Here is a 23,808-nt window from a genome sequence, read left to right as displayed (position 1 = left end):
TATAGAAGTGTCTTATGATTATGTCTTATCAGGCACATCTGATTTGAGAACCGCGATCTAAGTACTCCTTTCTCACTTTTGCTTCCACTATTTTTGTATCACTTTATACAATTTTAATCGACATAACCAGGGTAATAGATTAAAAAAATACTTTGCCTATGTAATCTTGGAATCCACAAACTTGAAACAAACCTTTTCCCTCAGTATGCAGACACCCGTCCTGCTGTAAAGACAGTAAATAACACAACTGAGCCCCCATTATGCAGACTTTTACTTGAACATGTTTTATTGAGAGACTACATGGGTCAATGCAGTGGCACGTTACTCTGAAGAAAGCATGTGGCGTTGACTGCGTCAGTATGATGGGTTCAATTACGCACATCAGTGGGTCTATGAAGATCTATTTCATCAATCAGCTCCTCATCGTACACTTACATCCTGCAAAGCAAGAACATGGCAAATTGCCCCTCTCCTCACAAAATACTTAATACTTTATGACCACCGTATTCACATAACCATTTAGTATGAGCTGTGCATTGTTCAGAGAATCTATACATTGAACAAAAGTGTAGCCATGAGGGGTGAAAATGTCTTTTTAACCATATAAAATACATACCAGCAGTCAAATCATAATCAGTGTGGGATCCAATGCTCATCTTGAGCACCCTTGGAAAAAATATTTAGAGGGGAATCTTAATGCCCCTTTAAATACTTATACTTTAATATCTCATATAACCTTTCTGTATATAAATAGACTTCTCATTTGTCTTTACTCAAATGATCTCTTCCTTCATTCTCACCTCTGTAAATCTCAATGCCTCTTTTAAAAAAAAGAAAAATAGAAATAACAATGTGTACATGTTTTTTGGCAAGTCAGGAAGAGAGTTCTGGTCCGTTTCGTCAGCATCAGGCCACTAACATTCACATCTGGATCTCTTCATTCTGTATGAAAACACAAACAAGTCTGAAAAGCCCTGATGACACTCAGGGTACTTCTCTTCTTCCCCTAGACACAGTCTTAGGGAGGAGGAGGAGTAGTTCAGACCAAAATGAAGATGCAGGTTTAATCTCCACATTCTCATGTCATGTCACCATCAGATTCAAAATAAACCTCAATATCATTTTTACATGGAAAGAAAAAAGACATTAAAAACTTAATGCACTGAAATTCAAGTGTTGTCTGGCCAAAGGACTTCACAGACGGGTCCACACAACCATTCTTACAACAGTGTTTTCTGTTTTTTATAGTTTTCATGAAATAAACCCCAATTTTTGATAGTATTTACTGGCAGCATGTTTAAAACAAAATATATCCAATTGCATTCACATGTATTATTTATCTCTCTTCGTATTAGTTTTTTGATGGAGGACTTCATAAAAATAGCATTTTTTACACCGTGACAAATCTTTACCAGGTTATACTGCAAATGCAAACTGAACATTTTCTTTTGCTGCCACCTCACATTAAAGGTATTCACCTCGGAAAAAATTGTGACGCAGCCACATTTGATTATAACTGTTAGTGACATATATGAGACAAAGCCTACATTTTCATTTTGGTTTGTATTATTACTTTGAGACTGGGTGTATAACATTATGAAAGTCTTTCTTTGAACTACAAAGTTATTCAGAATATCCATGTGTTAATTATGTAGTATTTCACTGCTGTGGGTGATGTGAAACACACTGGCACAGTAAAGCACACTTATGTCCAGAAACAATGGTTCCTTTTAATGGAGCAGACTGTTGCTGAGAGAGACCAGCATGCAGGCTGGTGAGATGTCAGGTTGGGGGTGATATTCATTGTGTGGCAGGGGTCCCATGTTGCATGACTCCCCCGAAGGCATGACAGCGGTGAAACTTCTCCAGCTCTGTGTTAGATGTGAGGCCTTGATCTGTCATTCGTGACCGTTGGCCTCAGCTTCACCGTGGCAAATGGATTCCCTCCTCTGCAAGAAGGAGACAGTTGAAATAGTTTCCAATTCACCATCAAACGATAATCAGTCAGCTCACACACACACATTGGGCATTAATCTGTGAGTTATTGTTAGCTGTGTTAGACCACTCACCCTAGAAAAGAAGCCTTCGCAGTCCCATTGACTAAAGAGACCTGTTGTCAGAAAGGGAAAAAGAAGAAAAGACCCTTGAAGATCCAAACACAAAGATGACACAGACAACTTTAAAGACACCACCACACACCACAGTCAACGCAGACCTACACCCTCCCTCTAGCCGGGAAGGAAGTCACTGTTGTCTGACTGGTTTGACCAGATTTCTCATCGACAGTTGTCCCCCCTCCTGCTTTGACACGTACTTACTGTAAGCTACAACCTCAGACCTCGCTCAGTGTGGAATCTAGACAATCTAGAAAGGCCGGAGAGACACACTCCTCTTTTTCTCTCACCCAAAGACAATGGCAATCTTATCGTCTCCACAGAGTCAAGTGAGCATGGGGACGATAACGTTGAGGTACAAAAATACCTGAGTTGTGTGCCCTGAGGCCTACTGTAGCCACATATTTGTACATAAAAGGCTGTAAAAATGGTTTATAGTGCTACAGCAGCTAATGAATATGTCAGGCGAACTCTCATCAAAGATTGTAGTTTAGTATGACGTTTCATTTTAGAACATTTTAATAATATTATATATATATATGTATATATATATATGTATATATATATACATATATATATTATTATTTAAGTATATCACGGATAGAAATTACTAATTTCAAATGCACTATCCGACTCTTCCAGCAGAGGGCAGTAAACGGCCAGAAGTCAAAGAAGGCTAATGATACTTTTACTCTGAACTCAGATATTCTTCCTGGGTTGAAAACTATCTGCAAAAAAACTTAAATTGCTGATTAAATGATCCCCAAATCATAAGTAAAAATATTTTAAATGTAGCTTCTGTTAACAAATCGTTATATACATACATTCACGCATTCTTCAGTAACATAAACTGTTATTTCAGAATCCGCCTTTTTTCAACAAGTTTAACCATCTAAGATATTGTGCTATTGAAATATACAACTTTTAAAAAATCCTGAAGTTTGAAAGAACTACACAATACAGGCCGAGACTACAGCCCTACAGTTAAAGATAATTGAAACATTTTTTTGACCCATTGCCTGTAATCGCAAATTCCATTTTAATGCTCCGACATCGTGGTAACCGAGTTTGTTATGGGCTACATGGTACAAGGAAACTAAATCTAATGATTAAAAAGGAACAAGCAGCTCTAGTCCCGCTAAAAGTTAACTGGCCTCCAAAGTATAGTATCTGGGGTTTTGGGAACTGTGTGTGTGTGTGTGTGTGTGTGTGTGTGTGGCGTTACAATATTGTGTCTATTCTGGACTATGTCATTAAGCCAGTTGGTGTAACATTTGTGAGAATATTAAGATGGGATAAGAGTAAGACGTTTATCTCGTGGTGAAACCCTGAGGCAGCAGTTGTAGAGGACACCGAGTGCAGACGGAGCAGCGAGGAAGGTGATGATGAGGGAGAAAGAAGAGTGCCTGGGCTTGCCTGCTGGCAGCCACTAGCTCATTTTCAATAAGCGGACACAGTGCAGGCACGAAATGAAATTGTGTTTCGTCCCCTCTTGTCCTTCATGCCTCCCTCTGTATCTCTCTCCTCCTCCGTTCTCTCGCCCCAGTCCCAAATGAAACATGGCTCAGAGCATATTTCAGATGCCTTTTGAAAAATGTTTTTTAATCTAACAACTTTCTGTTTTACACTTTCTCACTCTTTGTCTTCAAAGACTACTTATGACTGTAAATAGGTAGAACCCAAACAACATCTGAAAAGGCTCCCATATCCTTTTGGGAAATCATTGTCTAGATAAGTTAAGTGTATTTACTTAAACTGGTTGGAGGAATTGGGGTGTGTTTCTGTTTTAAGGGAGTGGAGGTGATGACTATGCATCGAGGAGACGTTGATAAGACATGATGGCATTTTGTGGTGTGGGTGTGGAGTCACTGCAGTGTCTGAGGTAAGGCAATAAAGATATCCTGTCAGGAAACGTAAGACCTTTTTTCGGGTACGTGTGATGGCCCATTTTAATGGAAACTCAAACATGGCAGATGCCCAACACAAACAAAGTCTTTCATGGCAGCAGCCAGAGCCTTGGTGCCTGGCCTAAAGGCACAATGGCATCAGCTGTTAAAGAAATAAGACAGAAATGTGTATTATTCATTTTAAACTAGACTGGCCACACACACACTTCATACTATTGGAATAGATTCTATTAGCTAGTCATAGTATAAAGGGTTTTACCGTACATATGACTGAAATTGACACATTAAAACTGCTGTAGCTGATTTTTATAGCCACTTGGAGGTTCAGTAGGTCTTTGAGTGTTTATTCTGAGCTACTCCCTGCTGAGGCTGGTGAGAGTGAACCAGAACAGTAAAGCTGCAGAATGCAAAACCAAAACAACCAGCTGGAAGATGCTGAAAAGCTCTGACGCTCTGAGGGGGAAGTGCAGATTCTGGTGATAATTCACTGTGGGGATCAACACTTTGAGCCATTACAGTCTCATTTTACCTGTTGCAATTAAGAAATGAATCAGTTATAGCACCCGTAAAGTCAATTTGCAAATAAATCTTGCTGTACATAAATCATACTTGATTATGCAATTTTAAAATGTTGTTTCATGTTTTCTTTGCAGCACTTCTATGTCATTAAAAAATAAGAGCGAACAAAAACTGATAACTTAAAGGATGACTAGTCTTCTGTTAACCACAACCAGAAAACAGCTCCATTTACCCACAACCACCAATGAGACAGAATCCATCTGTTCTTGCTGGACAGTAAAATATCTTTAAAACACGTTTATGTCAGTATGTTACATGAGCAAACCCCCGACATCAGTGTGACAGACCAGCCTGCTGTGGGGTTTTTTAAAACACACTGTGTTTTTTAAAATGGTCTGCATTAACACTCCTGCAACATCACATTAATAAACTGGCTGATGCAATTTCCACCAGGACATTTATATTGAAAGCAAACCAAAGATTTCAGAGAGGGGAAACGATCTAACGTTGCTCTCCGCAGTTTCAGTTTTGTTCCTTACACTCATCTTTCATCAATAGTGTTTTTCCAGTTGAAAAAAAAGGAGATGTTGTACCGGTTGATTTGATAGGCCAGGCTGGGTCGTGCTCATGCAGGTGCTGGTACTAACCGTGTTCTGTGGCGAGGGCGTCGAGGGGACCGCTGGGCTCGAGGGGTCGTCGCCGTAGTCCGGTGGGGGAATCAACACTGGCTCTTCCTCCTCCTGCTCTGGCAGACTGGCCACACTCAGTCTACGCACCGGCGTGCCCAGATTGCTGCAAAGGAAAACACGACACAAAGCTTCAGCTGTAAACAAAATCCAGCCGTGAAACACGCTATCGATTCACTTCCTGGCATGCTGTCATGTCTACTTACCTATATGTTATCGCTGGCTCAGAATAAGCTCTGCAGTAAGATGAGGGAAACCAGCCCCGCCTGATGAAAGAGACACAAACTAGGACATTACAAAACAATTTTATCTAAACTGTCCGCATTTTAAATTTCTCTTGATTATTTGCGTCCACATTTGTTATCTTCTTGGGGTTGATGTAACATACAGTACATATGAGCTCCAACTGCTTACATTGCATGATACCATTACAGAAATAACACCTACTCTACAAACACTTTCATGTTTTATGAAATATGCTTGCTCTCTACTCCATGTCTAGAATTAGAAGAGAAAATTAAAAACACAATAAATTTGAAGCCATAAAAAGCTTGAAAAAGGAGGAACTGGCTGACTGACCAAACGTAAAAAAAAAGAGGCTCATCATTTAACCCAATTCATTTTATTGCCATACAGAAAGTAAAGTGCAAAGGTTTTGGGGCTTTTAGGGATTGTATGTCCCAGAATATTTACTTGACCACGTGCAGCAACTTCCAAGAGTCTCTCAAATTGTCCTTTTTGAAAGGATTGTACTTGTGGGGTCCTGGTTGATGGATTGTTACCTCTGGACGGAGCCAGTTAAGCATTTAGTGAGATAATATGTCTGCCCTTCATGGTGTACTTTTCTCTAGAGGAGACCTCCACACCCAGCCTCTCGACGGTTGACATTCATTCACGGTTACTGAAACCAACATAATCTGGTGCAACCTCTGAGTACAGTTCAGAACAGAAAGAATCGACTAATACGGGTCAGTGATCTCGGTCTTGCACAACACTGGTGGTATGCATCATGTTTATCAGCTGCGACAAGTGGGAGGTTTGACTCCCTTTTCCTTTTCAGTGGACATGTTTGCTCAGTAGTTTTCACCGAGGTCACCTCAGGAACAGAACGAGATTTTGCCCACTAAGACTCAGATGTCGTCTCCGAGTCACGTCGAGCGAGGGAGATGGTTTACCAGGCCAATGCACTGGATTTGTTGCTAAGATACAGAAAAATGTAATGCGAACCACCACAGGCTGCATCGAAACCACTCTGCCTCAAAAGGCCACTTAATGACACGCGGAGAATCAGGGAGCGGATGAGGCTTGTGTTGATTTGTTTTTGGGGTAATGAAAAAACAAATCCGCCACAAGCCCTGTAAACACTCCATCATCCTTTCGCCTGGCTTGTCAGGCCTAATTGGTCCATTGAGGAGCTGGAGATGGCTGTAATTACGCGGGCGACTCAGAGGTTAGTTCACAGATTCATGCTGCAGCTGCAGTTGCATATGCAAACCTGATGATTTGAGCTAAAAAGAAACACAAAAGGAATGTAAAGATGTCTGTTCGTATGGGGGAGTATTAAGCAGGGACGGATTTGTTTTTCGCACCTCAGAGCATTTTTTCCCTCTCCGCTGTCTCAGTCGAACATTTTTAAAACCCTGGTTGACATATGAATTTCTCTGCCTCATTATTTGTCACTTGCGAAGGAAAACCCAACATTTGCTCATTGTTGGATGAAATATAAAAGGCCAGATGTCTCTTTGTTTGTATGTGTGTGTGTGTGTGTGTGTGTGTGTGTGTGTGTGTGTGTGTGCACCTGGACTTCTTTTACGTGTGTGGTGTTGTTAGGCAGGGCAGAAGAAGAGAGAGAGAGAGAGAGAGAGAGAGAGAGAGAGAGAGAGAGAGAGAAAGAGTTTTACGACTGTCATGTTGAACATTCCTGACATAGTCTGTGTTTCTAGGCATGGCATATTAGCGCAGCGAAATATCAAGAAACACAAAGCAGAAACGAGTACTGCCACCTGAGTTATGTGAAAAAAAACGCCTGTGTCAGTGGTGCTGCATATTTGTTGGAATGAAAGTACGTTTCCTCTTCTGGGTGTGCCAATAGTCATATTTAGACTGTTATTTAAATTAAGTAGGGGGGGGGGGGGTCCACAAACACACTTACCATTCCACATTGTGCGTTTAGGGTCTTTTTTTTTTAGCAAGTTATCATTCAGATCATTAAACTAATAAAACAACAACAACAAATCCAATGTGAAATACCAGATAAGAAAAAAATAGAATCACCAGACTTATCCTTAAAAACCAGAAATGCCGAGATGATTAAAATGACTGATATGTATAACTCCTCATGAGACGCCACAAAAAAACCCCATACATAATTAACATTTTAAGAAAAAAATATTTTCATCAGTTTTCCCAAGATTGCTCCAGACCTCATACTGCTAATATTCACTGCATGCTCCATGCGTTTATGTTCAGCCCAACAAATCCCTGTATTATATAAATAGTCATATGCGCTGAAGACGTACTGCCTCGTCCTGTCCAGCTCTCCGTACAGCCAGCCGTCCTTCTCCTCGTGGATGAGCAGGCTGATGATGTCGCCCTCGTCGAAGCTGAGGAGTGTGTTGTTGTTGCCTGATGTGTGGGGAAAGATGGTCCTAACCCGGTGTCTCCTCGCCACGTTGAGACCGGACGACTGGGACGCCGACCGGGACAAACTGCCCTCTCCGAGACTGCCCTGGTCTGGAGGCAGCAGATGTTTACACATGTAAACGTGATGTGATCGTGATCAGATATATGTCATTATCTATGTCAAAGGTTAGTTACTTAAAGCAGGAGATTGACACTTATCCACTTTAGAAGAGAAAAGGAAGACTGCCATCACGGCCATCACTACCTGAGTTGTGGTCTGAGGCGGAGGTGAGCGGCGATCTGGGCTCGGGGTTGAACATAATGGCTAGTGGACTTATCTGAGCCTTTAGTGGAGGTGCTGGAGGAGGCATCAGTGACGCTGCGTTGTTCTGAAGAGAGAGCAGGGAATAGGGTTAGCAAATGAACCGCCATTACAATACGAGTTGGTCATATTCAAATCATAACAAACATTTGGAGTGAATGTCCTCACGTGCAAGTCCTTACTGAGTCACTGATTTTAAACAGTCATTACTGTAATTGAAACTCATCATCTCCCACTTACGCAGCAATAAACAGCTGTGGCCTCATAATATTCGGTGGACTTTGAACAGGAAGTGACAACAACATATTGTCCCATGGCTGATAGCCAGGTGATGATAACTTGCCAATTTGCTCGCAGCAGCTTCCATCTGATACAAGAGGAATTATAACCAACAACAAGACAAGATAAAAACACCCAAGGGCCCTTATCTGAAGGAACCTGACGGTGACATGTGTAGTATACCAGGGAGTTTGTGATCAAAAATAACAGGTCCGTCTTGAGAAAGAGATCTTTCAAGATAATCCTCATCTCAGAGAGGAACAGCTTCCGTGTGTGATTTAATGCAACTCAGCACGAATCCACAGATGACCAGCTACAGCTCACCCTGTTGCAGTGTTCAACCTGCGGCGATTGCTCTGGGGTGGAGAGTCCCTCGATCATGGTCGCCACCGTGTCCGGCACCTTGGTGATGTCGGTGCACTTGTCCTGCCAGCTGGGGAGCTTCATGGCCAGCATCTCCTTGGCCTGGAGAACACCAGAGAAAAGAGAGAGGGCAGGGGTCAAACAACACACACTCGTCCGGTCGGGGGTCCGGTTGTCGAGGACGCTCGTCTCTGTCCGCGCTTACTTTCTCGTAGAAGTTGCCAATTTGATACGAGAACATGCAGTGTTTGTCCGCCAGGAAACAGAAGCGTCTCTTTTCTTCCAGCAGGGCCTCTCTGCAGCCGTCAGCGATGAACTTCTGCATGTCTGTCTGTCGTGATGAGATGGTCTCCATGTACTGCAGACAGGGTCACGGGACAGCAAGGACGTCAGGGTACAGGATTAATAACTAGTCAGGTTTCAATTGAACAAGAAGTATGAGTGATAGATTGCAGTGTCGCATATTGTAGGGAGACACATTTCCTACGTTTTATATCCTTCATCGTAGTTTGAGAGGTTGCGTTTGCAGTCGTGCTACAAACAGTTTGAAACTCAAGCTCTGCAGTTCAAACTTTCATTCTCCGTTTCTGCCTTTTTTTCCTCTTCGGCAACAATAATTAATTTCGGTAAAGCAGGATGACAATTTTTTTTAGCCTTAGTGGCACGTTTATTCTGGTCTCTTGCTGTTCATTGATTGATCTTAGAACAGTGAGCTGACAGACACGCCGTCCCCACCGAGAGCCCCGAGAATGATTCTGCCCATCACGCAGGGGCAAGTGGGCGATTGGACCTGACTGAATGCTTTGAAATGATTTCCCAACACTCCACCCCCATCGGAATTTCTCCCATTTCCCCCAGGTTGTCATGGTGATGGTAAAACGGCCCTTGGTCTCTAAGGGCTCTGTCACAGACCCCCTTTCTACTGTCCGCCCTGTCAGATGCTGAATCTAAACTCTTCATTGCCCATCTTCAGAGCAAACAATCGCCCAGGCTCTCAGCGAGAGATGGGAGGCCAGGCAACTATTCTCTCCCCAGTTAAGATGACTTGTTGTGCAGATGTGTTCTACAGTAATAGCTGCTATTCAAGTGCAGGGATAAACTGGAGACTGATACAGTTTATAGCAGCAGAGAAAATGTAACAGTGCATTGAGAGAGAAGAGAAGTCAAAACAACCCTTTTACAACCGATCTTCTTGACTTATCAATTAAAGGCTTTGTTTAATAATTCACTCGAAACAAGTCAGGCTTGTTGAAAATTTAAAACAAGAGACATGAAGAAGTTATTACTCAGGCTGCACAGTCCCTCCTTTATAGTTAATCTCTGTCTTAAGTGTTCACACTGCATGTCAGTAGCAAGATGTAAACAGCCAACAATGTACAACAATCATGCATTTGGAAGAAGACACCACAACCGATACTCTCAGGGACGCTGCACTGCATAAAAGAGACCCGCCGAAGCAAAGCAATGTCAACACGGACTAGTTCAAGCTCAAAGTCATCTCCGTGTACCGCTGTTCACTCAGCGGTGACATTTGTTTTAGCTCTGTTTGTATTTTCACTGTGATTTCTCAGATGAGAGATAAATGCACTTGCTGCTTGAAAATAGTTGTCATGGATGCTTGTTTTATTCAACCCTGAGTCTTTTTCATCTCTTTGGCTAGAATACACAGACAAAAAACTGATCACATTCTACAGTAAGTCCAAAATGTGACCTTCAATAACCAGAAATTATATGCAAACAGAAAAAGGATTTGCTAACACAGTGGGGTGAAACCAATGTGAGCCATTTAAAAAAATAAATTTCTTTAATAAACAGCCTCATGATCAATCATGACTAGAATAATAAAATCAAGAGATGGAAAAGATTTGGGTCTAACTAAAATAGAATTATGAATATTATATTCAATTTCTGTAGACAGATCCCTCTAAATACTAAACACTGGACCTTTAACGATAATGGAGATTCAATCTTTTTACTCACTGGAGAGATAGAATTAAAGATTATATTGGTATTTGATAATTTTTTTTTTATTCATAATCCTTTATGTAACTATTGTCAAATCATGTAGGAGTATTTTGTTTTCTTTTTCTTTTCTACACTTGGATACTATGGCAGTTAATAAGTCACATAACTAATCAATGACTGTAAATCAGAAAACCAGAATCATCCTCAAACTGACAAGATGGTGGACAAGAAAAGAGTTGTGCAATGCACTTCTCATTTTTATGGATTTGAAACAAAAGATCCCAAATGGAATAGTTCACTTATTGCTGTTTGTGAGCCAGGTCCCATGTGGGAGGACAAGTGTAGATAGATACCCAGTTACTGAATGATTTTGGCCAATCTGTTATTTGTTACCTCAGGGATTTTATGATACATATTTGTTTCCAGAAACACACATACATGTCGGTCGTCATGCTTTCATTTGTGCAAATTTGGGTGTGTGAACTTTCAATAACAATTAGTTGAACAAATTGAGCTGACTGACACTTGTTGCAGAAAAAAATCAGCTTTAGTGGTGGCACCTTTGATGATGTCAGTCACATTTCTTGTGTAAAATTCTGCAGACATTTAGGACTTTGTAATGTTCTGAACACGTCTCAAATCTCAGTCATCAAAGATCTGATATCTGCACATGATGTTGAAACACAGCTGGAAAGCAAAACCTGGAATTTCAGTCCGATGTGGCATCTTACATTAAAAAAAAACACCTCCTCCTTTGTGTTGTAGTGTGAATAGCACGAGAACTTTCCTGGCCACCTCGTCACATTAATTGCACACTTGTCACACTCTTATCGCAAGCAGTGCACGCCATGTTTTGAAAGGGAGGAAACGGCCGGAGTTGGGTTTCAGTCTCACCTCGTTCTCTTTGATCTCATACTTGGACGAGTGCTTTCCCTGGCTTTTCCTCCTGATCTTCTTCAGGTCTGTCTGAGAGCGCTCCAGAGAGTCCTGCTTCAGCTTGTGCTCCGACTGATAGCGCTTGAAGGTGGCCTGCGTGAGACATGGGACAGAGGAAGGGGAGAGGAGCAGATTGCAGCCTTCATTGTATAGACATTGCTCAGAGGCAGACGGGCTGGAATAATGTAGGTTTGAAAATCAAATATTCTGGCGAAATCAACTAATAAGTGACTAAACTAGAGACTCAAACTAATTAAGTGTTGACTGTTCACTACGGGATTTTATTCCATAGTTCTGTCTCCAGGGCAGCTTTTCCTCCATTTCCTCAACTTTTGAAGTAGAGGGAGGATGGATTGGCAGATGCTTGCACCGAAGAATACAGGTATACAGTTTGTGTTGACACTTACATTCATGTATTTCACGTCCATCTCTGTTTTCTTCTCCAGCTCGATAATAATCTCTTTGTGAAAACTTTTGAACTGCAGACAGAGAAAACACACACCTCATATACATTGTAACTCACATCGTCCTGCACGCACATGACTCTAAACACAGTGTACATTTCAGTCACATGGCCTCTCACGATAAGAGAGGAGGGTCCCGCAGGAGCGTATAATCATCTGTTTCTGAGAGGATGAGATTCCACTCACCAGGGATGGCTTATCAGCCCCTTAAGGTTAAAGATTAACGATATTTCCCTCGCGCAGATAAATAACAATGTGGTCAGGACGGTGATGAGGAAAGCTAAACAGGAGAAAGCTACACATCATTACACATCATTTGCACTTCAGGAGTTGTTTCACAAAGAGAGCTGAGTTTCAGTTATAGCCATATTCATTCTGAAGACACATAAATTTGTACTTTTCCTTCGCAGGCATCTGAAGCATCTCACCCCAAGGCAGCAGGGTCAGGAATGAATATGTTGCTGTTCCACTCTTCTAAGACTTTCTTTCACCTATTGTCACAACAATTTCAAACTCTCAAAAAAACAAAGGGAATGAGCTCAAAAGGTTGTAGAGGTTACGTGTCCAGAGAGGAGAACGTGACAAATGGCCTATCTCTGTCTATTATGTGAAGATGAGCTGACCACATGTGACCACGGAGCACATCTAGGAATGACAACTAGTTACTCCCGGAGGCTCAACTGGTGACACGTCAATGCAGAGGAATTACTTAATGACATGATTGCTCTTTTTATCATTCAGATCTATCATCTTGCGTTCAATTATCTGATTCAAGACTAAACAGAACGGAGCACAGATGAAGATGAAAGAGCTGACGGGGGGATGTTGATCTACGAATTGATTCCCACTGAAGATGACTGAATCTTTAAAAAAAAAAAGATCAGAAACAAGTTTAATTCTGCAAATAGGCTAAATAGTTTTCCGGCGCAGCCAGGCATACGTTTTAACCGAACATCAGTGTGGTGGATTTGCTGGGAATGAATTCACAATTTTTTCAAAGTTTTTTTTGTTTGTTTTTTTTAATTCATGAAATTTGTTAATAGTAAGAAACAAGTAGAATATTGCTAGTCATAGCCATTGACGGTACTTACGTTCTCTTCGAGTTCGATATGGACCTTCCTGTGGACCTCTGCCATCTCCATAAGAACCACGCCTAGAAAGACATCAGGGACTGCCTTTATTGTTGTGGAGATCATTACAAAGAAATGGAAACTTGTTTATGGTCCTGTGGATTTGTATTGCAACCGGGGGGTCAAGAGGTGTTTGACATTCTGAGAAATGTGCGAATTTGCTTCCTTGCTGGGAAATAAAAAGAAAGACAATAGTGATACCACTCCAGGAAGTAACGACACATGGCTAAAGAATTATGTGTTATGGGTTTTTACGCTTTGGTTTCTTTAAACAAACAATATGTGATGTGTTAATTAGTGTTAAGCAGTGACAGAGCATTTCAACACCAGAGACCAAGCATCCAAAACCAGTGTAGAACTGAATGCAGATTCAGCAGAAGATGCACTTTGAATGATTTGCTGAGAATCATCCATCGGCAATATGCACTTTCCACCCTTCCCCTATAAACGCAATCCGTTTTTTCATCTAGCCTTCAAATATGTCTTTACGGCCCATATTTTACAGATGACTTATCTCCTTTCAACATTTAAACAGCTGTCAATAAGTAATCTCTATGAAAGGTTCTGGTATCATGCAGTCACATACAGAACAGTCTCCATTCACAGACGGGCTACACTGTAGATAGAGCAGCATATGACATGAGACAATGGGAGTGAGTCAATACTGGAAACAGACGTGGACAATCATAGGTAAGCAGTTTATAGTGCTACCTCTATCACAATGGGGCGAAATCTAGACTCAAGGTTTACTATAGGACACAGTGTTCTGGTGAAACCTGAAAAATACAGTATGGGACAACACAACTGGACATGTGACAGTGTCGTGATGGGGGAAAGGTGCAAAAGTGAACAACCCTACATGGATTTCATCACCTCCCGAAGAGTGCAAAGAAAGCACAGGGGTCAGGTTTACTCTGTCGTTTTAATTAGAAAATCTCCTAAGAGCCGCTCATGCCGGGACCCTCCACCTAAACGTGAACCCCTGCACACTCGCAACATTTGACCCAGAAGCTGGCATTCCCCTCGGCACGCCTTCGCTCAAAGCAAACAGACGCAATAGCCTGGCAGTACAGAGGTGGACTTCTGCGATCCCGCAGCCGGCGTCCAGCTACAACAACATTGCCCTCTGAAGGTCACCAGAACGTACTGGTAAATGCGGCCTTTGTCCTTCGACAGAGAGGGGTGGCGCTGGCCGCCGGGCTGTTTGTACAGCCCCAACAACAGACTGCGTGGCGTGGAAGGGGGAGGCTGAGAAAGGCTGGGGGGGGGTGGTTCAAAGAGGCCGTTGTATACCTGCGGGTTTCACCTTTGGGGTCAACAAGGTGTGAACACATGCCTGAGGGAGGGTGAATGCTGGATATTGGGGACTGGGAGAGAATTGATGGTGGTTTTATATCCATAGAAATAAGACATGAGAGCTGGCGCGTAAAAAAACTAATTCAATATTTGTGGTTTAAATGTAAATTTAAGTCCATGAAAAACAGTCGCACCGGGCTACACTGTATGTTTTAAAGTCTCCTGGTTATCCAAGTTGATCAACATCATGTGGCAGCCTTTTCTGATTATCTCATCTCCTATCTCACTCTGTTGCTAGTGATTAGATCTTTGAGTATCTTAAGTACGAAGAAAATCTTATCGCGCCCGAACAATTTTCTCATACTCCGCAAAGTGTATCGTCACGTAGATACTGTAGCTCTCGCTGAGAAAATGAACTTTGACCGTTGAGTCCAAAACATTTTGCTTGCCCGTGTGTGTTTTAAGATCAGCTGATATAACAACATCAGCATGTGGGAGAGACACTTTGATGCAGTCCATCAAAGTGAAGGCTGAGAAAAAGCATAAAAAGCACCAAAAAAAAAATACTCTTTATGTTATTGTGATAACAAAGCCTATTCCAGTCAAGATCATTAATTTGTGTGTTTATCAAATGCCTGTTTTACAAGTACACTGATAGGACGGAGGGAAACGCCCTCCACATTCCCAACAGGTGACGCGATTTATGAGCTGGAAATGCCCTGTGCCATCACAACGCCTGCCCATCTGGTGTTGGGTGAGGAGGCAGTGCAACATGTGGTGACGATGGCAAAGCAAACACTCACAGCTGACCCGTTTGCACCCTTTTCTCTGGCTCACCTTTGTTTTACCACTTTATCTGACTGGCAACCCTTCCTCTATTTGGTCTGAGGCGGTGCTGAACCCAGCGGTGGTCATCATCACCGCGATGCGTCACTGGGCTTGTACACGCAGGGTTTGGAATGAAATGCGGCCACCTCTCGTGACCCGGGACTGAGCGGTATCTCCCTGCAGGTGGCGAAAGAGTGTGTTCGGAGTTTGCCATGGAGGAGCGACTTCCTTGGCGTCCCTGTGGCCGATATCACTGGCTGTGGCTCCAACTCCATTTGAGGGGAGTGTTTAAACTGTAAGAGTTAATAGTCACAGTGGACGACGGAGGAGCGACTGGAGGAGTGAGGAGGATCTTAGTCACTCCTCTGTCATCCACTGTGCGGTAAAGGGAAATCCACTCATCCAACCTCACAACCACATCTTGCAGGGCCCAACTCCAACCACTCCTAGGGTTTAGGACACCTTTGCAAAGCTCGTTGTTAAAACAGCCGACCATTAGCTACACCTACGGCACAGATAAGACTGAAAGCTCCACGGCAGATTATAGTCTACACTTGGGTGACCTTTGTTTTCTCAACCGCTATTACCGAGGTCAATAAGGAACTGTGAAACTGGTCTGATGCCAGCATTAACGAGGAGTCCTAAAGATGCTTAGAAAAGAAATAACATTTATCAGAACTTTGGTGATAACCAAGCAAACTATCTAGATTGTTTTGTCAACAACTGTATAAACTCAAAAATGAAAAAAAATAGAGACAAGGCTTTCCTACTTAGTTAATAAATTTGAAATTAACGAGACACACCACCATTACAATTCACATAAATTGTTGACCAAAGCTCCCTTTTTACGATGATACAGTTTAAGACATTTTCTACTATCTATCACTATTTTTATTACATATTTTGCTTTAAAAATAACCTAAATGATTAATAGATTATCAATGCATTATTTTTACAATCCATTATAATTTCACCTCTAAAACATACACGTGTAGAGAGAAGCGTGCATTTGCTTGCCACTCTTTGAATATTAATTATCAGTTCATCACATAAATAATTAAAGTGACCTTTCTAGCTAGTATTCATCCAATGTTTTTTAGTGATTTGTGCATCTACTGTCATTCAACTTGTTGTGCTTGCAGCAGATCAATAGCTGAGATGGCTTCCTTAACATAGAGCGATGACCTGCCACTACACACTGAACAAAACATTTTTTATCACAAGATCATGTAACTGCAATAAATCTCTGTTCACATGGTTCAGCAAACCTCAAATGACTTTAAAACCTGCATGTGCGTATCACACAGTAGGTTCTTTGAGTTTTTAAAGACAGCGAATTTCAGTGAATACAGGCTGAGATCTGCAATATTTCATAAAGGACTTGAAATGCCGAGCGGACACAGGAGGGTTCAAAAATAATCATAGGATATTTTTGTGAAATGACTGGAGTGTGACGGGTTTGTAGAGGCTCCACCTTCACGCTTTATTGAGCGGTAAGTGTTCGCTTGGAGGAAACCTTTAGTTTAATGGTGGGTGCAGAACAAAGGTGTTTGAGGTGTGGGATCATTTCGGTGTTGGAGTGTGACGGCAGACGAGTCATAACTTAATAACTGACTCAACAATGAGTAGACTCTTTAGAAACATCCTCCACCCTTTTTCATTTATATTCAGTCTCAACCACAGTCTGGTTTGGGAAATAAACTGTGCGTGCGGTTGGTATCACACAAACACACACACACACACACACACACACACACACACACACACACACACACACACACACACACACACACACGTGAAATCCTGCGAGCGAGATTTCTTCCAAATAGAAAATGTGCTTTGAACCAAGAGTCTGTTGCAGATGTTCCTGGAGTAAAATATAATGCAGCGAGAAAATTGAGGGAAAGTGTATTTCACTGAGATTGGGAAATCATGGATGGTTCCCTGATGCTGCTGCTGACTAAAGGTGCATTGGCCACCATGAACAGACTCAGCCTTATAAAGATTAAACAGTCCGGCGAAATATGTCTCAGCCCGATGTTTGAAATGTCACAAACTGATTATCCGCAATTTCAACCTCCTTACAGAAGAAACTACTAAGAACTACATTTGAGGTGCTATCAGCGGGAAACACTCGGCAATACCTCTGTTCTGAATCCTCCTTCTCTGGGGGGAAAAAAAACCCTGCTACGTCTGACATTACCATTTCTCATGCTGTCAGTATACTTCAATATTTCCAAAAAAACAATTCCAACTGGAGCTTGACAAACAGCTGAGAGAAAAGGTGGAAGGGGTGGGGTCCATGCTATTCTTTCTCCATATTTATTCTTATCGTTGCCCAGTCCGTCAATACCTGCTGCTGTTCACTGTAGAATAGCAACTCCCCGCGGAGTCCTGCACAGGAAGCTTCTGACTGTACAACCCACTGAAACGTGGAAATATACATTGTGATATATGGCATTACAGCGACGCTGCCACGGCACTGCATCATAGATGTATGGGTACAAAATGAGATATGTTCACTGTTGTAACAATGCAACTTTTACCAGACAATGGCCTAAAGTTAAAAGGATGATGGCGCATTCAATTTTCTTTAAATGTCAGGAAACCTGACCGAGAGCAAGTGGAATGAGTTGACAAGCCGTTAGCATCAATCACGTCTCCTAAGTAAGCATGGTCTGTTTACCTCGTTTTACATTTGTGAAAGAAGGTCAAACGTATATCCACGACCTTCTAAGTCATGCAGCAACATCTTCCCTATTGAACTGAGAATGTGTTTTTATGACTTCTGAATTTTAAATTTGTATGGTGAGCATTGTGTATTTCTTCTTTCCGAATTGACACAATGCCAATATCAGATACATGATTTGACTTTTAAAAATTCTCCAATATTTGGCACAATTGGTACAGCTCCCACTAATTGGTAAATCCTGTGAAAGTCACCGCTCCCCTTATTTCCGTACTGTTGGGGCGTCCGCAGACTGACAGTGAGGCAGATGGAGGACGAGGGGGATGAGCCTGGATCACTGGTGGGAAGGCTGTCTGTCTATTTGTCTAGCGTGTTTGCTGCTCTCCTCTCACTGCGACGTGTGAGAGAATCCACACTGTCTTGTTGTCGTCTTGACCAGGCAACCAAAGGATGGCTGCGAATTTTTTTCACAAGGAGCCATTTTGAAAAAACGTCTCTGTTTGGAGCTGGATTGTCATAGCTGAGGTGGAATAAGACGGCGCGGCATAATGTTCTCTTTTCCACATGCGTCGGTGGCCAATTCTGACGAGTCACGTGTCACGTGATGTTGTGCTCCCGTTCGGCCACAGGCACATGCACACTAGATAAAGGCATGAAGAGAGTCTTTAACACTGGGATTCAGAGTTGAAGCTTCTTCCCCTCAACTTTCCACATGTCCAAAAGACAGTGGAGTTTTTGTACTTTTTTTGCTACGCAGTGAAAATTCGACCGGCCGACCAAAGACAATGTCATTTAATGAAGCGACGAAGTATCGGCTTTGTTAACTGACAGGTGTGGCCTGGGAAAATGTCGACCAACATTTCATAACAGATATATATAACACGTACGGACAGGGTCTCCAGTCACAGTTAAAGTTTCACTGCGCTCTGCCAGACAAGTAAGAAATATGATCTCAATTTTCAAAACACGGATTTTCCTCTTGCAAAAGAAACTTTCCGTGATTGCAGTGCTAATGTCATATCTACACTGTCAGGTATCAGTTAATAATAATGCTTTTTGGAACAGATTTCAGCGGTGCTTCTAGATTTCAGAGCCGGCTTGGTTGACATTTTATCCTAAGAAATTTTAGCGAGTGACGTCTGAGAGTCTGCTTTTTTTAGCAAAGACTGTCATTTTAGCATTATGGAATATATTCTTCACAGCTTCCTTTTCAGACAGACACTGCTATGATAATCACCAATGTTGTCGTGATGTTTTATTGAATTCCTTATTTCTTATTACAAAACTCCCCAGGATTGATGAGCAGGTGCTGGTTGGCTCAAAAATCAATCGCTTCACTGTAAAAGAACTTCAGTGTGACTTTTATCAAGCCTGTAGCGTCTTCAGGTTTGAAATGTGACAGACCCACCTAATCTTGTGTCGCTCACCCAGTGACAGCTCTGTGAAAATCACTCCACCTAGTCTGACATTTCATCAAAATGTGTTTGACCCCGAGTAACGCAAATGGCCTCTGACAGAGGATGAACTCGGACAGAAATACCAGCAGAAAATCCACCGCCTTTTTTCAAAGCCAAGCATCAAAATGCACAGCGTGTCATATTTACTGTGGTCTCCATTTTCCTTTGAAAGACCAACACGGAACAGCGTCTTTCCACTTTAACTGCCCTGCTTTGATTCCCTGTCAGTCATATCAATCTGAGCTCAAATGAGGCAACTTTGTAGAACCCGTTATCCAGGAGTGATGCAGCGGAATGTAAAAAAAAGAAAACCCTGATAAAATGATTAAGAGGTGAGCAAAAGGGTGGATGAAAATCAACCTGTAAAAACAGGGTGGCAGCCTCGGGGGAGGAGAGGAAGCACTTGATAGAAGTGAACTTCAGTACCGCTGCCGCTGCCGCTGCCGCTGCTGCGTCACGACGGTTCAATCTGTGTTACATCCAAAATGTTTGTTCACATTTTGGATGATGATGGATGCATGCAGGCAAAACACGTCACCATGACGGAGGCGTATGGACGCAGCCTTTTGATGGTGTCAAGTCTCCTTCATTCGACAGGATGTTTGCGTGAAAACCAGGGGGCGAAAACTGAAGTGTGTTTACTCGATTTTTGCCAAAGAGTTAGATGAGGAGATCGAAGCCATGTCTGTGCGATGCACGCATAAGCTATGAAGGGAAAACAGCTCTGCCCAAGGGTAACAACACGTCTAAACCTCATTAATTAACTGAGTGATTGTTTGATTTGTATGAAACCATCCATGGTCATTGATACAAGCGATAACTGACTTCTGCGAGTCTAACTGAGTTTGCCAGGAAACCTTGGAGTCAAGATAGTTGTGCTCACAAAACTCCTGTAAAACCTTAAATTGGCAGTTTTTCAGAGAATGAAATATTGATGTATAACGGGGGAATTGGTGGCCTTGGAAGGTGCTGGTGCGTGGACTTTGTCACCTTCAGACAGAGCAGGGGTCAGCTGCTTCCACCTGTTGGCTTTACACTCAGCTAAGATAAAGGCTGCGGACTGTAGCCTTGTGGATTCCATGCACACGTACACGTGCTGAATGTCAAACTATTCCTTTAAACCTGTTTCAACAAAAAAAAAAAAGGAGGCTGGGCCAAGTTGAACTGTTTCACGTTCCCGTCTTCATCCCGGAGGCATTTTGGAGCTCACTCCCTGCGGGCGTGCGTTTAATTCTGGACTACTCACCAAGTTCTCTGGAGACGGGCGACACCATGGCGTTCTCTCCGATCTTCGAGACCGCCTCGAAATAGACCTTTCCGGAAAGAGTCATGGCTGCGCGGGGGAGAAAGAGACGGACGTCATCAGGCGTCGTCGTTACACAGTTCTGGCGAATATGCGCGTGAAAATGCAACGGGACTTTTGACGAACGAAAGCAGCGTCAGTCCAGGGGGGAAAACTGCGATTACCTGTGACGGATTTCTCGTAGCTCTTGCCGAGGTTGACCAGGTTCCTCAGGCCCGGGTTGAACTGCTCCATCACATTCTGGGACAGGGAGCGAAAAAGAGATAAAAGTGTGTGTCGGAGGAAAACAACAACCGCAGCATCTCCCGGTATTACGGGACTTTATCCCACAAGTCATTCTGACACTGTCACCAGCGCACGTGTAAAAAATGTAAATGAATTAGTAGAACCACCGTTATTAAACATCAGGAACAGCGGGGCCTTTCCTACTGCAGCAACTTAAAATGTCTGCTGTTGTAAAAGCCCAGAACGCCATTTCACATTTCGCATTCTTCTTCAGCTACACACAAACGTCTCTAATTTCGTCTGTTCTCTTTGGTTAAAAAAGAAAAAGAAAAGAAGGGGTGCTTGCCTTGAATAATAAAACTCATGAAGCTCTTTGTTTTTTCTTTTTTCGTGGGAGTGGGTGGAGAGGAGAAATACATGAAAACAAAGTGCAACTGTTTGCTATAAATATCACCATGTGAGAACAATAAAAACTTTCAATTTTAAACTTGCCCCCCTCACGTAGGCCTTACGACTCCCTCGGAGGAGTTGAGTCCCACACAAAGTTGCAGCTATTTGCAGCATGAACCTCATCACACACACACACACACACACACACACCTCTCTCTTTCTCTCCCTCCCTCCCTCCCTCTCTCTCTTGCTCACTTTCTATTGAAAGGCCTCAACAATCAAGTTCTGTTCACCTCCCTGTCTCCATTCCCCTGACACGCCCTCGGCAGAACAATGAAGGGGCAGGTATGACTTTACACGGAGAAAAGAAAAGAGTGGAGGAGACAGAAAAAGGGAAATGTGTTCCTTGTTTTCTTTTTTCTCTCTCTGTCAGCCTCTCTCTCAGCTGAAACTGTGGTACACTGTAAACTACATTATGACTCTCTCTCTCTCTCTCTCTCTCTCTATCTGTGTGTGTGTGTGTGTGTGTGCAAAACAATTTCACTGAAAAAAAATCTATTAAATTAAACATTAAACTTAAATCCTATATGAAGCCATACTATAATATTTGTGAACTTTGTATATACTGTATACAAAGTTGTATGTCTTACTATATTCTTTTTTTATTGTTCTTCTTTCAATTGAATTATGAGGACACGTAGTCCTCAGGAATATGAGTCCACACACACACACACACACATACACACACACACCTGCTTATCAGATTGTGATAGGCAGGGGTGTAAGCTTGATCGGATTAATCTGGGTTCACTAAAAAAAGATTCCTCTCATGCTCAAGTGGCTTTTGATCATGATTTAATTTGATTGGTGGGTTGGGAGAAACTCCAAACTCTCTCTCTCTCTCTCTCTCCACACATTAGACGACCACGGAGGACTTTGACTGCAAACTCTGGTTTGCTATGATTTTTGCCACCTTTTAATAATTGAATACCGTCCCTCCGCCCCCCAGCTGGTATTGGTTTTGTTGGACTTAACCAGGCTGTTGGACTTCAGGAAGACGTTCCCTTGTAAACAAGTTCCACAAGTTGCTCAATCAGGTGATTTTTTTTTTTGGTTGACTTTTTTTTTTACAATGTGAAAGACGAACTTTTATGTGATTCAGAAGGTAATACAATGGAAATACAACTCCCATAAAAGGTTAAATTAAAACAATATGATCCCACCTCTTTATGGTCACGCGTAAAAAGGCAACAAGTCCGAATCAGAAGCCAAATATGAAAACGCTGATGTCCACACACACACAAACATATAGATACTATCCACCACGGTACAGATGAACCAGTTCATGTTGAGTCACTCACCTTGAATGTACTCTCAGTGAGCTTGCTCACACCATCCGGAGCCCGAGACATGGTGGCCAGGTTTTTTTGGGGGGGTTGGAAACAATTTTTTGAAAAATTAAAAAAAAAAAAAAGAAAAAGTTCTGCTTCGTAATCCAGGTGTTCGCTCACTGTAAATATCCCAGAGCCGGACCTGCTCCCTGTCTGCGTCCTCAGCCTCACTCCGGGCATGTGGACCGAGGAGCGACGCTCGGCAGCCGGGGGGGCGGGGCGGGGGAGGAGGGGGGCGGGGGGAGGGAGCCACTGACTGGCACAGAGGGAGGGAGTGACGTCAGGGGAGACGTCATGCACTTAAAGTTTTGGTGAGATGAAGAGTTTTGAGAGAGGGTGTGTGTGTGTGTGTGTGTGTGTGTGTGTGTGTGTGTGTGTGTGTGTGTGTTTGTGTGTGTGAGAGTGTATGCGTGAGTGTGTGTGTGTGTGTGTGTGCGTGTGTGTGTGTGTGATATTATTATTAAGAACAATAATTATGTATTAATTATGACGGGGGGGTAACAAAGTATACAAATTATTGAAATAAAACGCCCCACTGGCCTACAGAGGGCGTTATAACTCTGCAGTGCATGAGTGGAACATGTAGTAAAAAGGAGCATTAGTGCCATGTACTAAAAGTTCTGCGTTCAGTAGGTGACCAAAATGTAATCAAACGTTTTCACAGTGCGGTCAAATGTGAGTATTAAATGATAAAATGTGGTCCTGCACTAACTGTAGGACTGAAGTAAGTTAATTCATCTCAACACATGTTTGCAATTTAAACGTCCACCTTTTAAAGTGGGAGCTTAAGCTTTTACATGTAAATCTAAATGTAGACCAGTTAGAGATTTTGATTTTGATTTTTTTTTTTGCTATACGCATATTTATCTTTATCATCATGGTTTTTTGCTCCATTCAACGTGTATTTCAACCCGGTGATTTC

The 23,808-nt window shown here is 42.4% G+C and overlaps 1 protein-coding gene across 1 annotated transcript; it reads right to left on the bottom strand.

The window, feature by feature from the left end:
• Nucleotides 1-258: 258 nt before the first annotated feature.
• Nucleotides 259-23,077, bottom strand: baiap2l1a (BAR/IMD domain containing adaptor protein 2 like 1a). Its single transcript, XM_035613304.2, has 14 exons — nucleotides 22,857-23,077; nucleotides 21,045-21,120; nucleotides 20,824-20,910; nucleotides 13,269-13,330; nucleotides 12,121-12,192; nucleotides 11,672-11,806; nucleotides 9,018-9,170; nucleotides 8,774-8,914; nucleotides 8,114-8,237; nucleotides 7,746-7,959; nucleotides 5,433-5,492; nucleotides 5,188-5,332; nucleotides 2,070-2,110; nucleotides 259-1,949 (listed from the first exon to the last, which is right to left on the bottom strand). The coding sequence occupies exons 1-14, from the start codon at nucleotides 23,064-23,066 to the stop codon at nucleotides 1,877-1,879; spliced, it is 1,593 nt and encodes a 530-aa protein (XP_035469197.1). The 5' UTR covers nucleotides 23,067-23,077; the 3' UTR covers nucleotides 259-1,876.
• Between the last annotated feature and the right edge of the window lie 731 nt (nucleotides 23,078-23,808).

The sequence above is a fragment of the Scophthalmus maximus genome, chromosome 16, assembly GCF_022379125.1.
Source record: "Scophthalmus maximus strain ysfricsl-2021 chromosome 16, ASM2237912v1, whole genome shotgun sequence".
NCBI classification, from domain to species: Eukaryota; Metazoa; Chordata; class Actinopteri; order Pleuronectiformes; family Scophthalmidae; genus Scophthalmus; species Scophthalmus maximus.
Note: the sequence above shows the minus strand (reverse complement) of the source record. Positions and strands in the feature narration are given on the sequence as shown.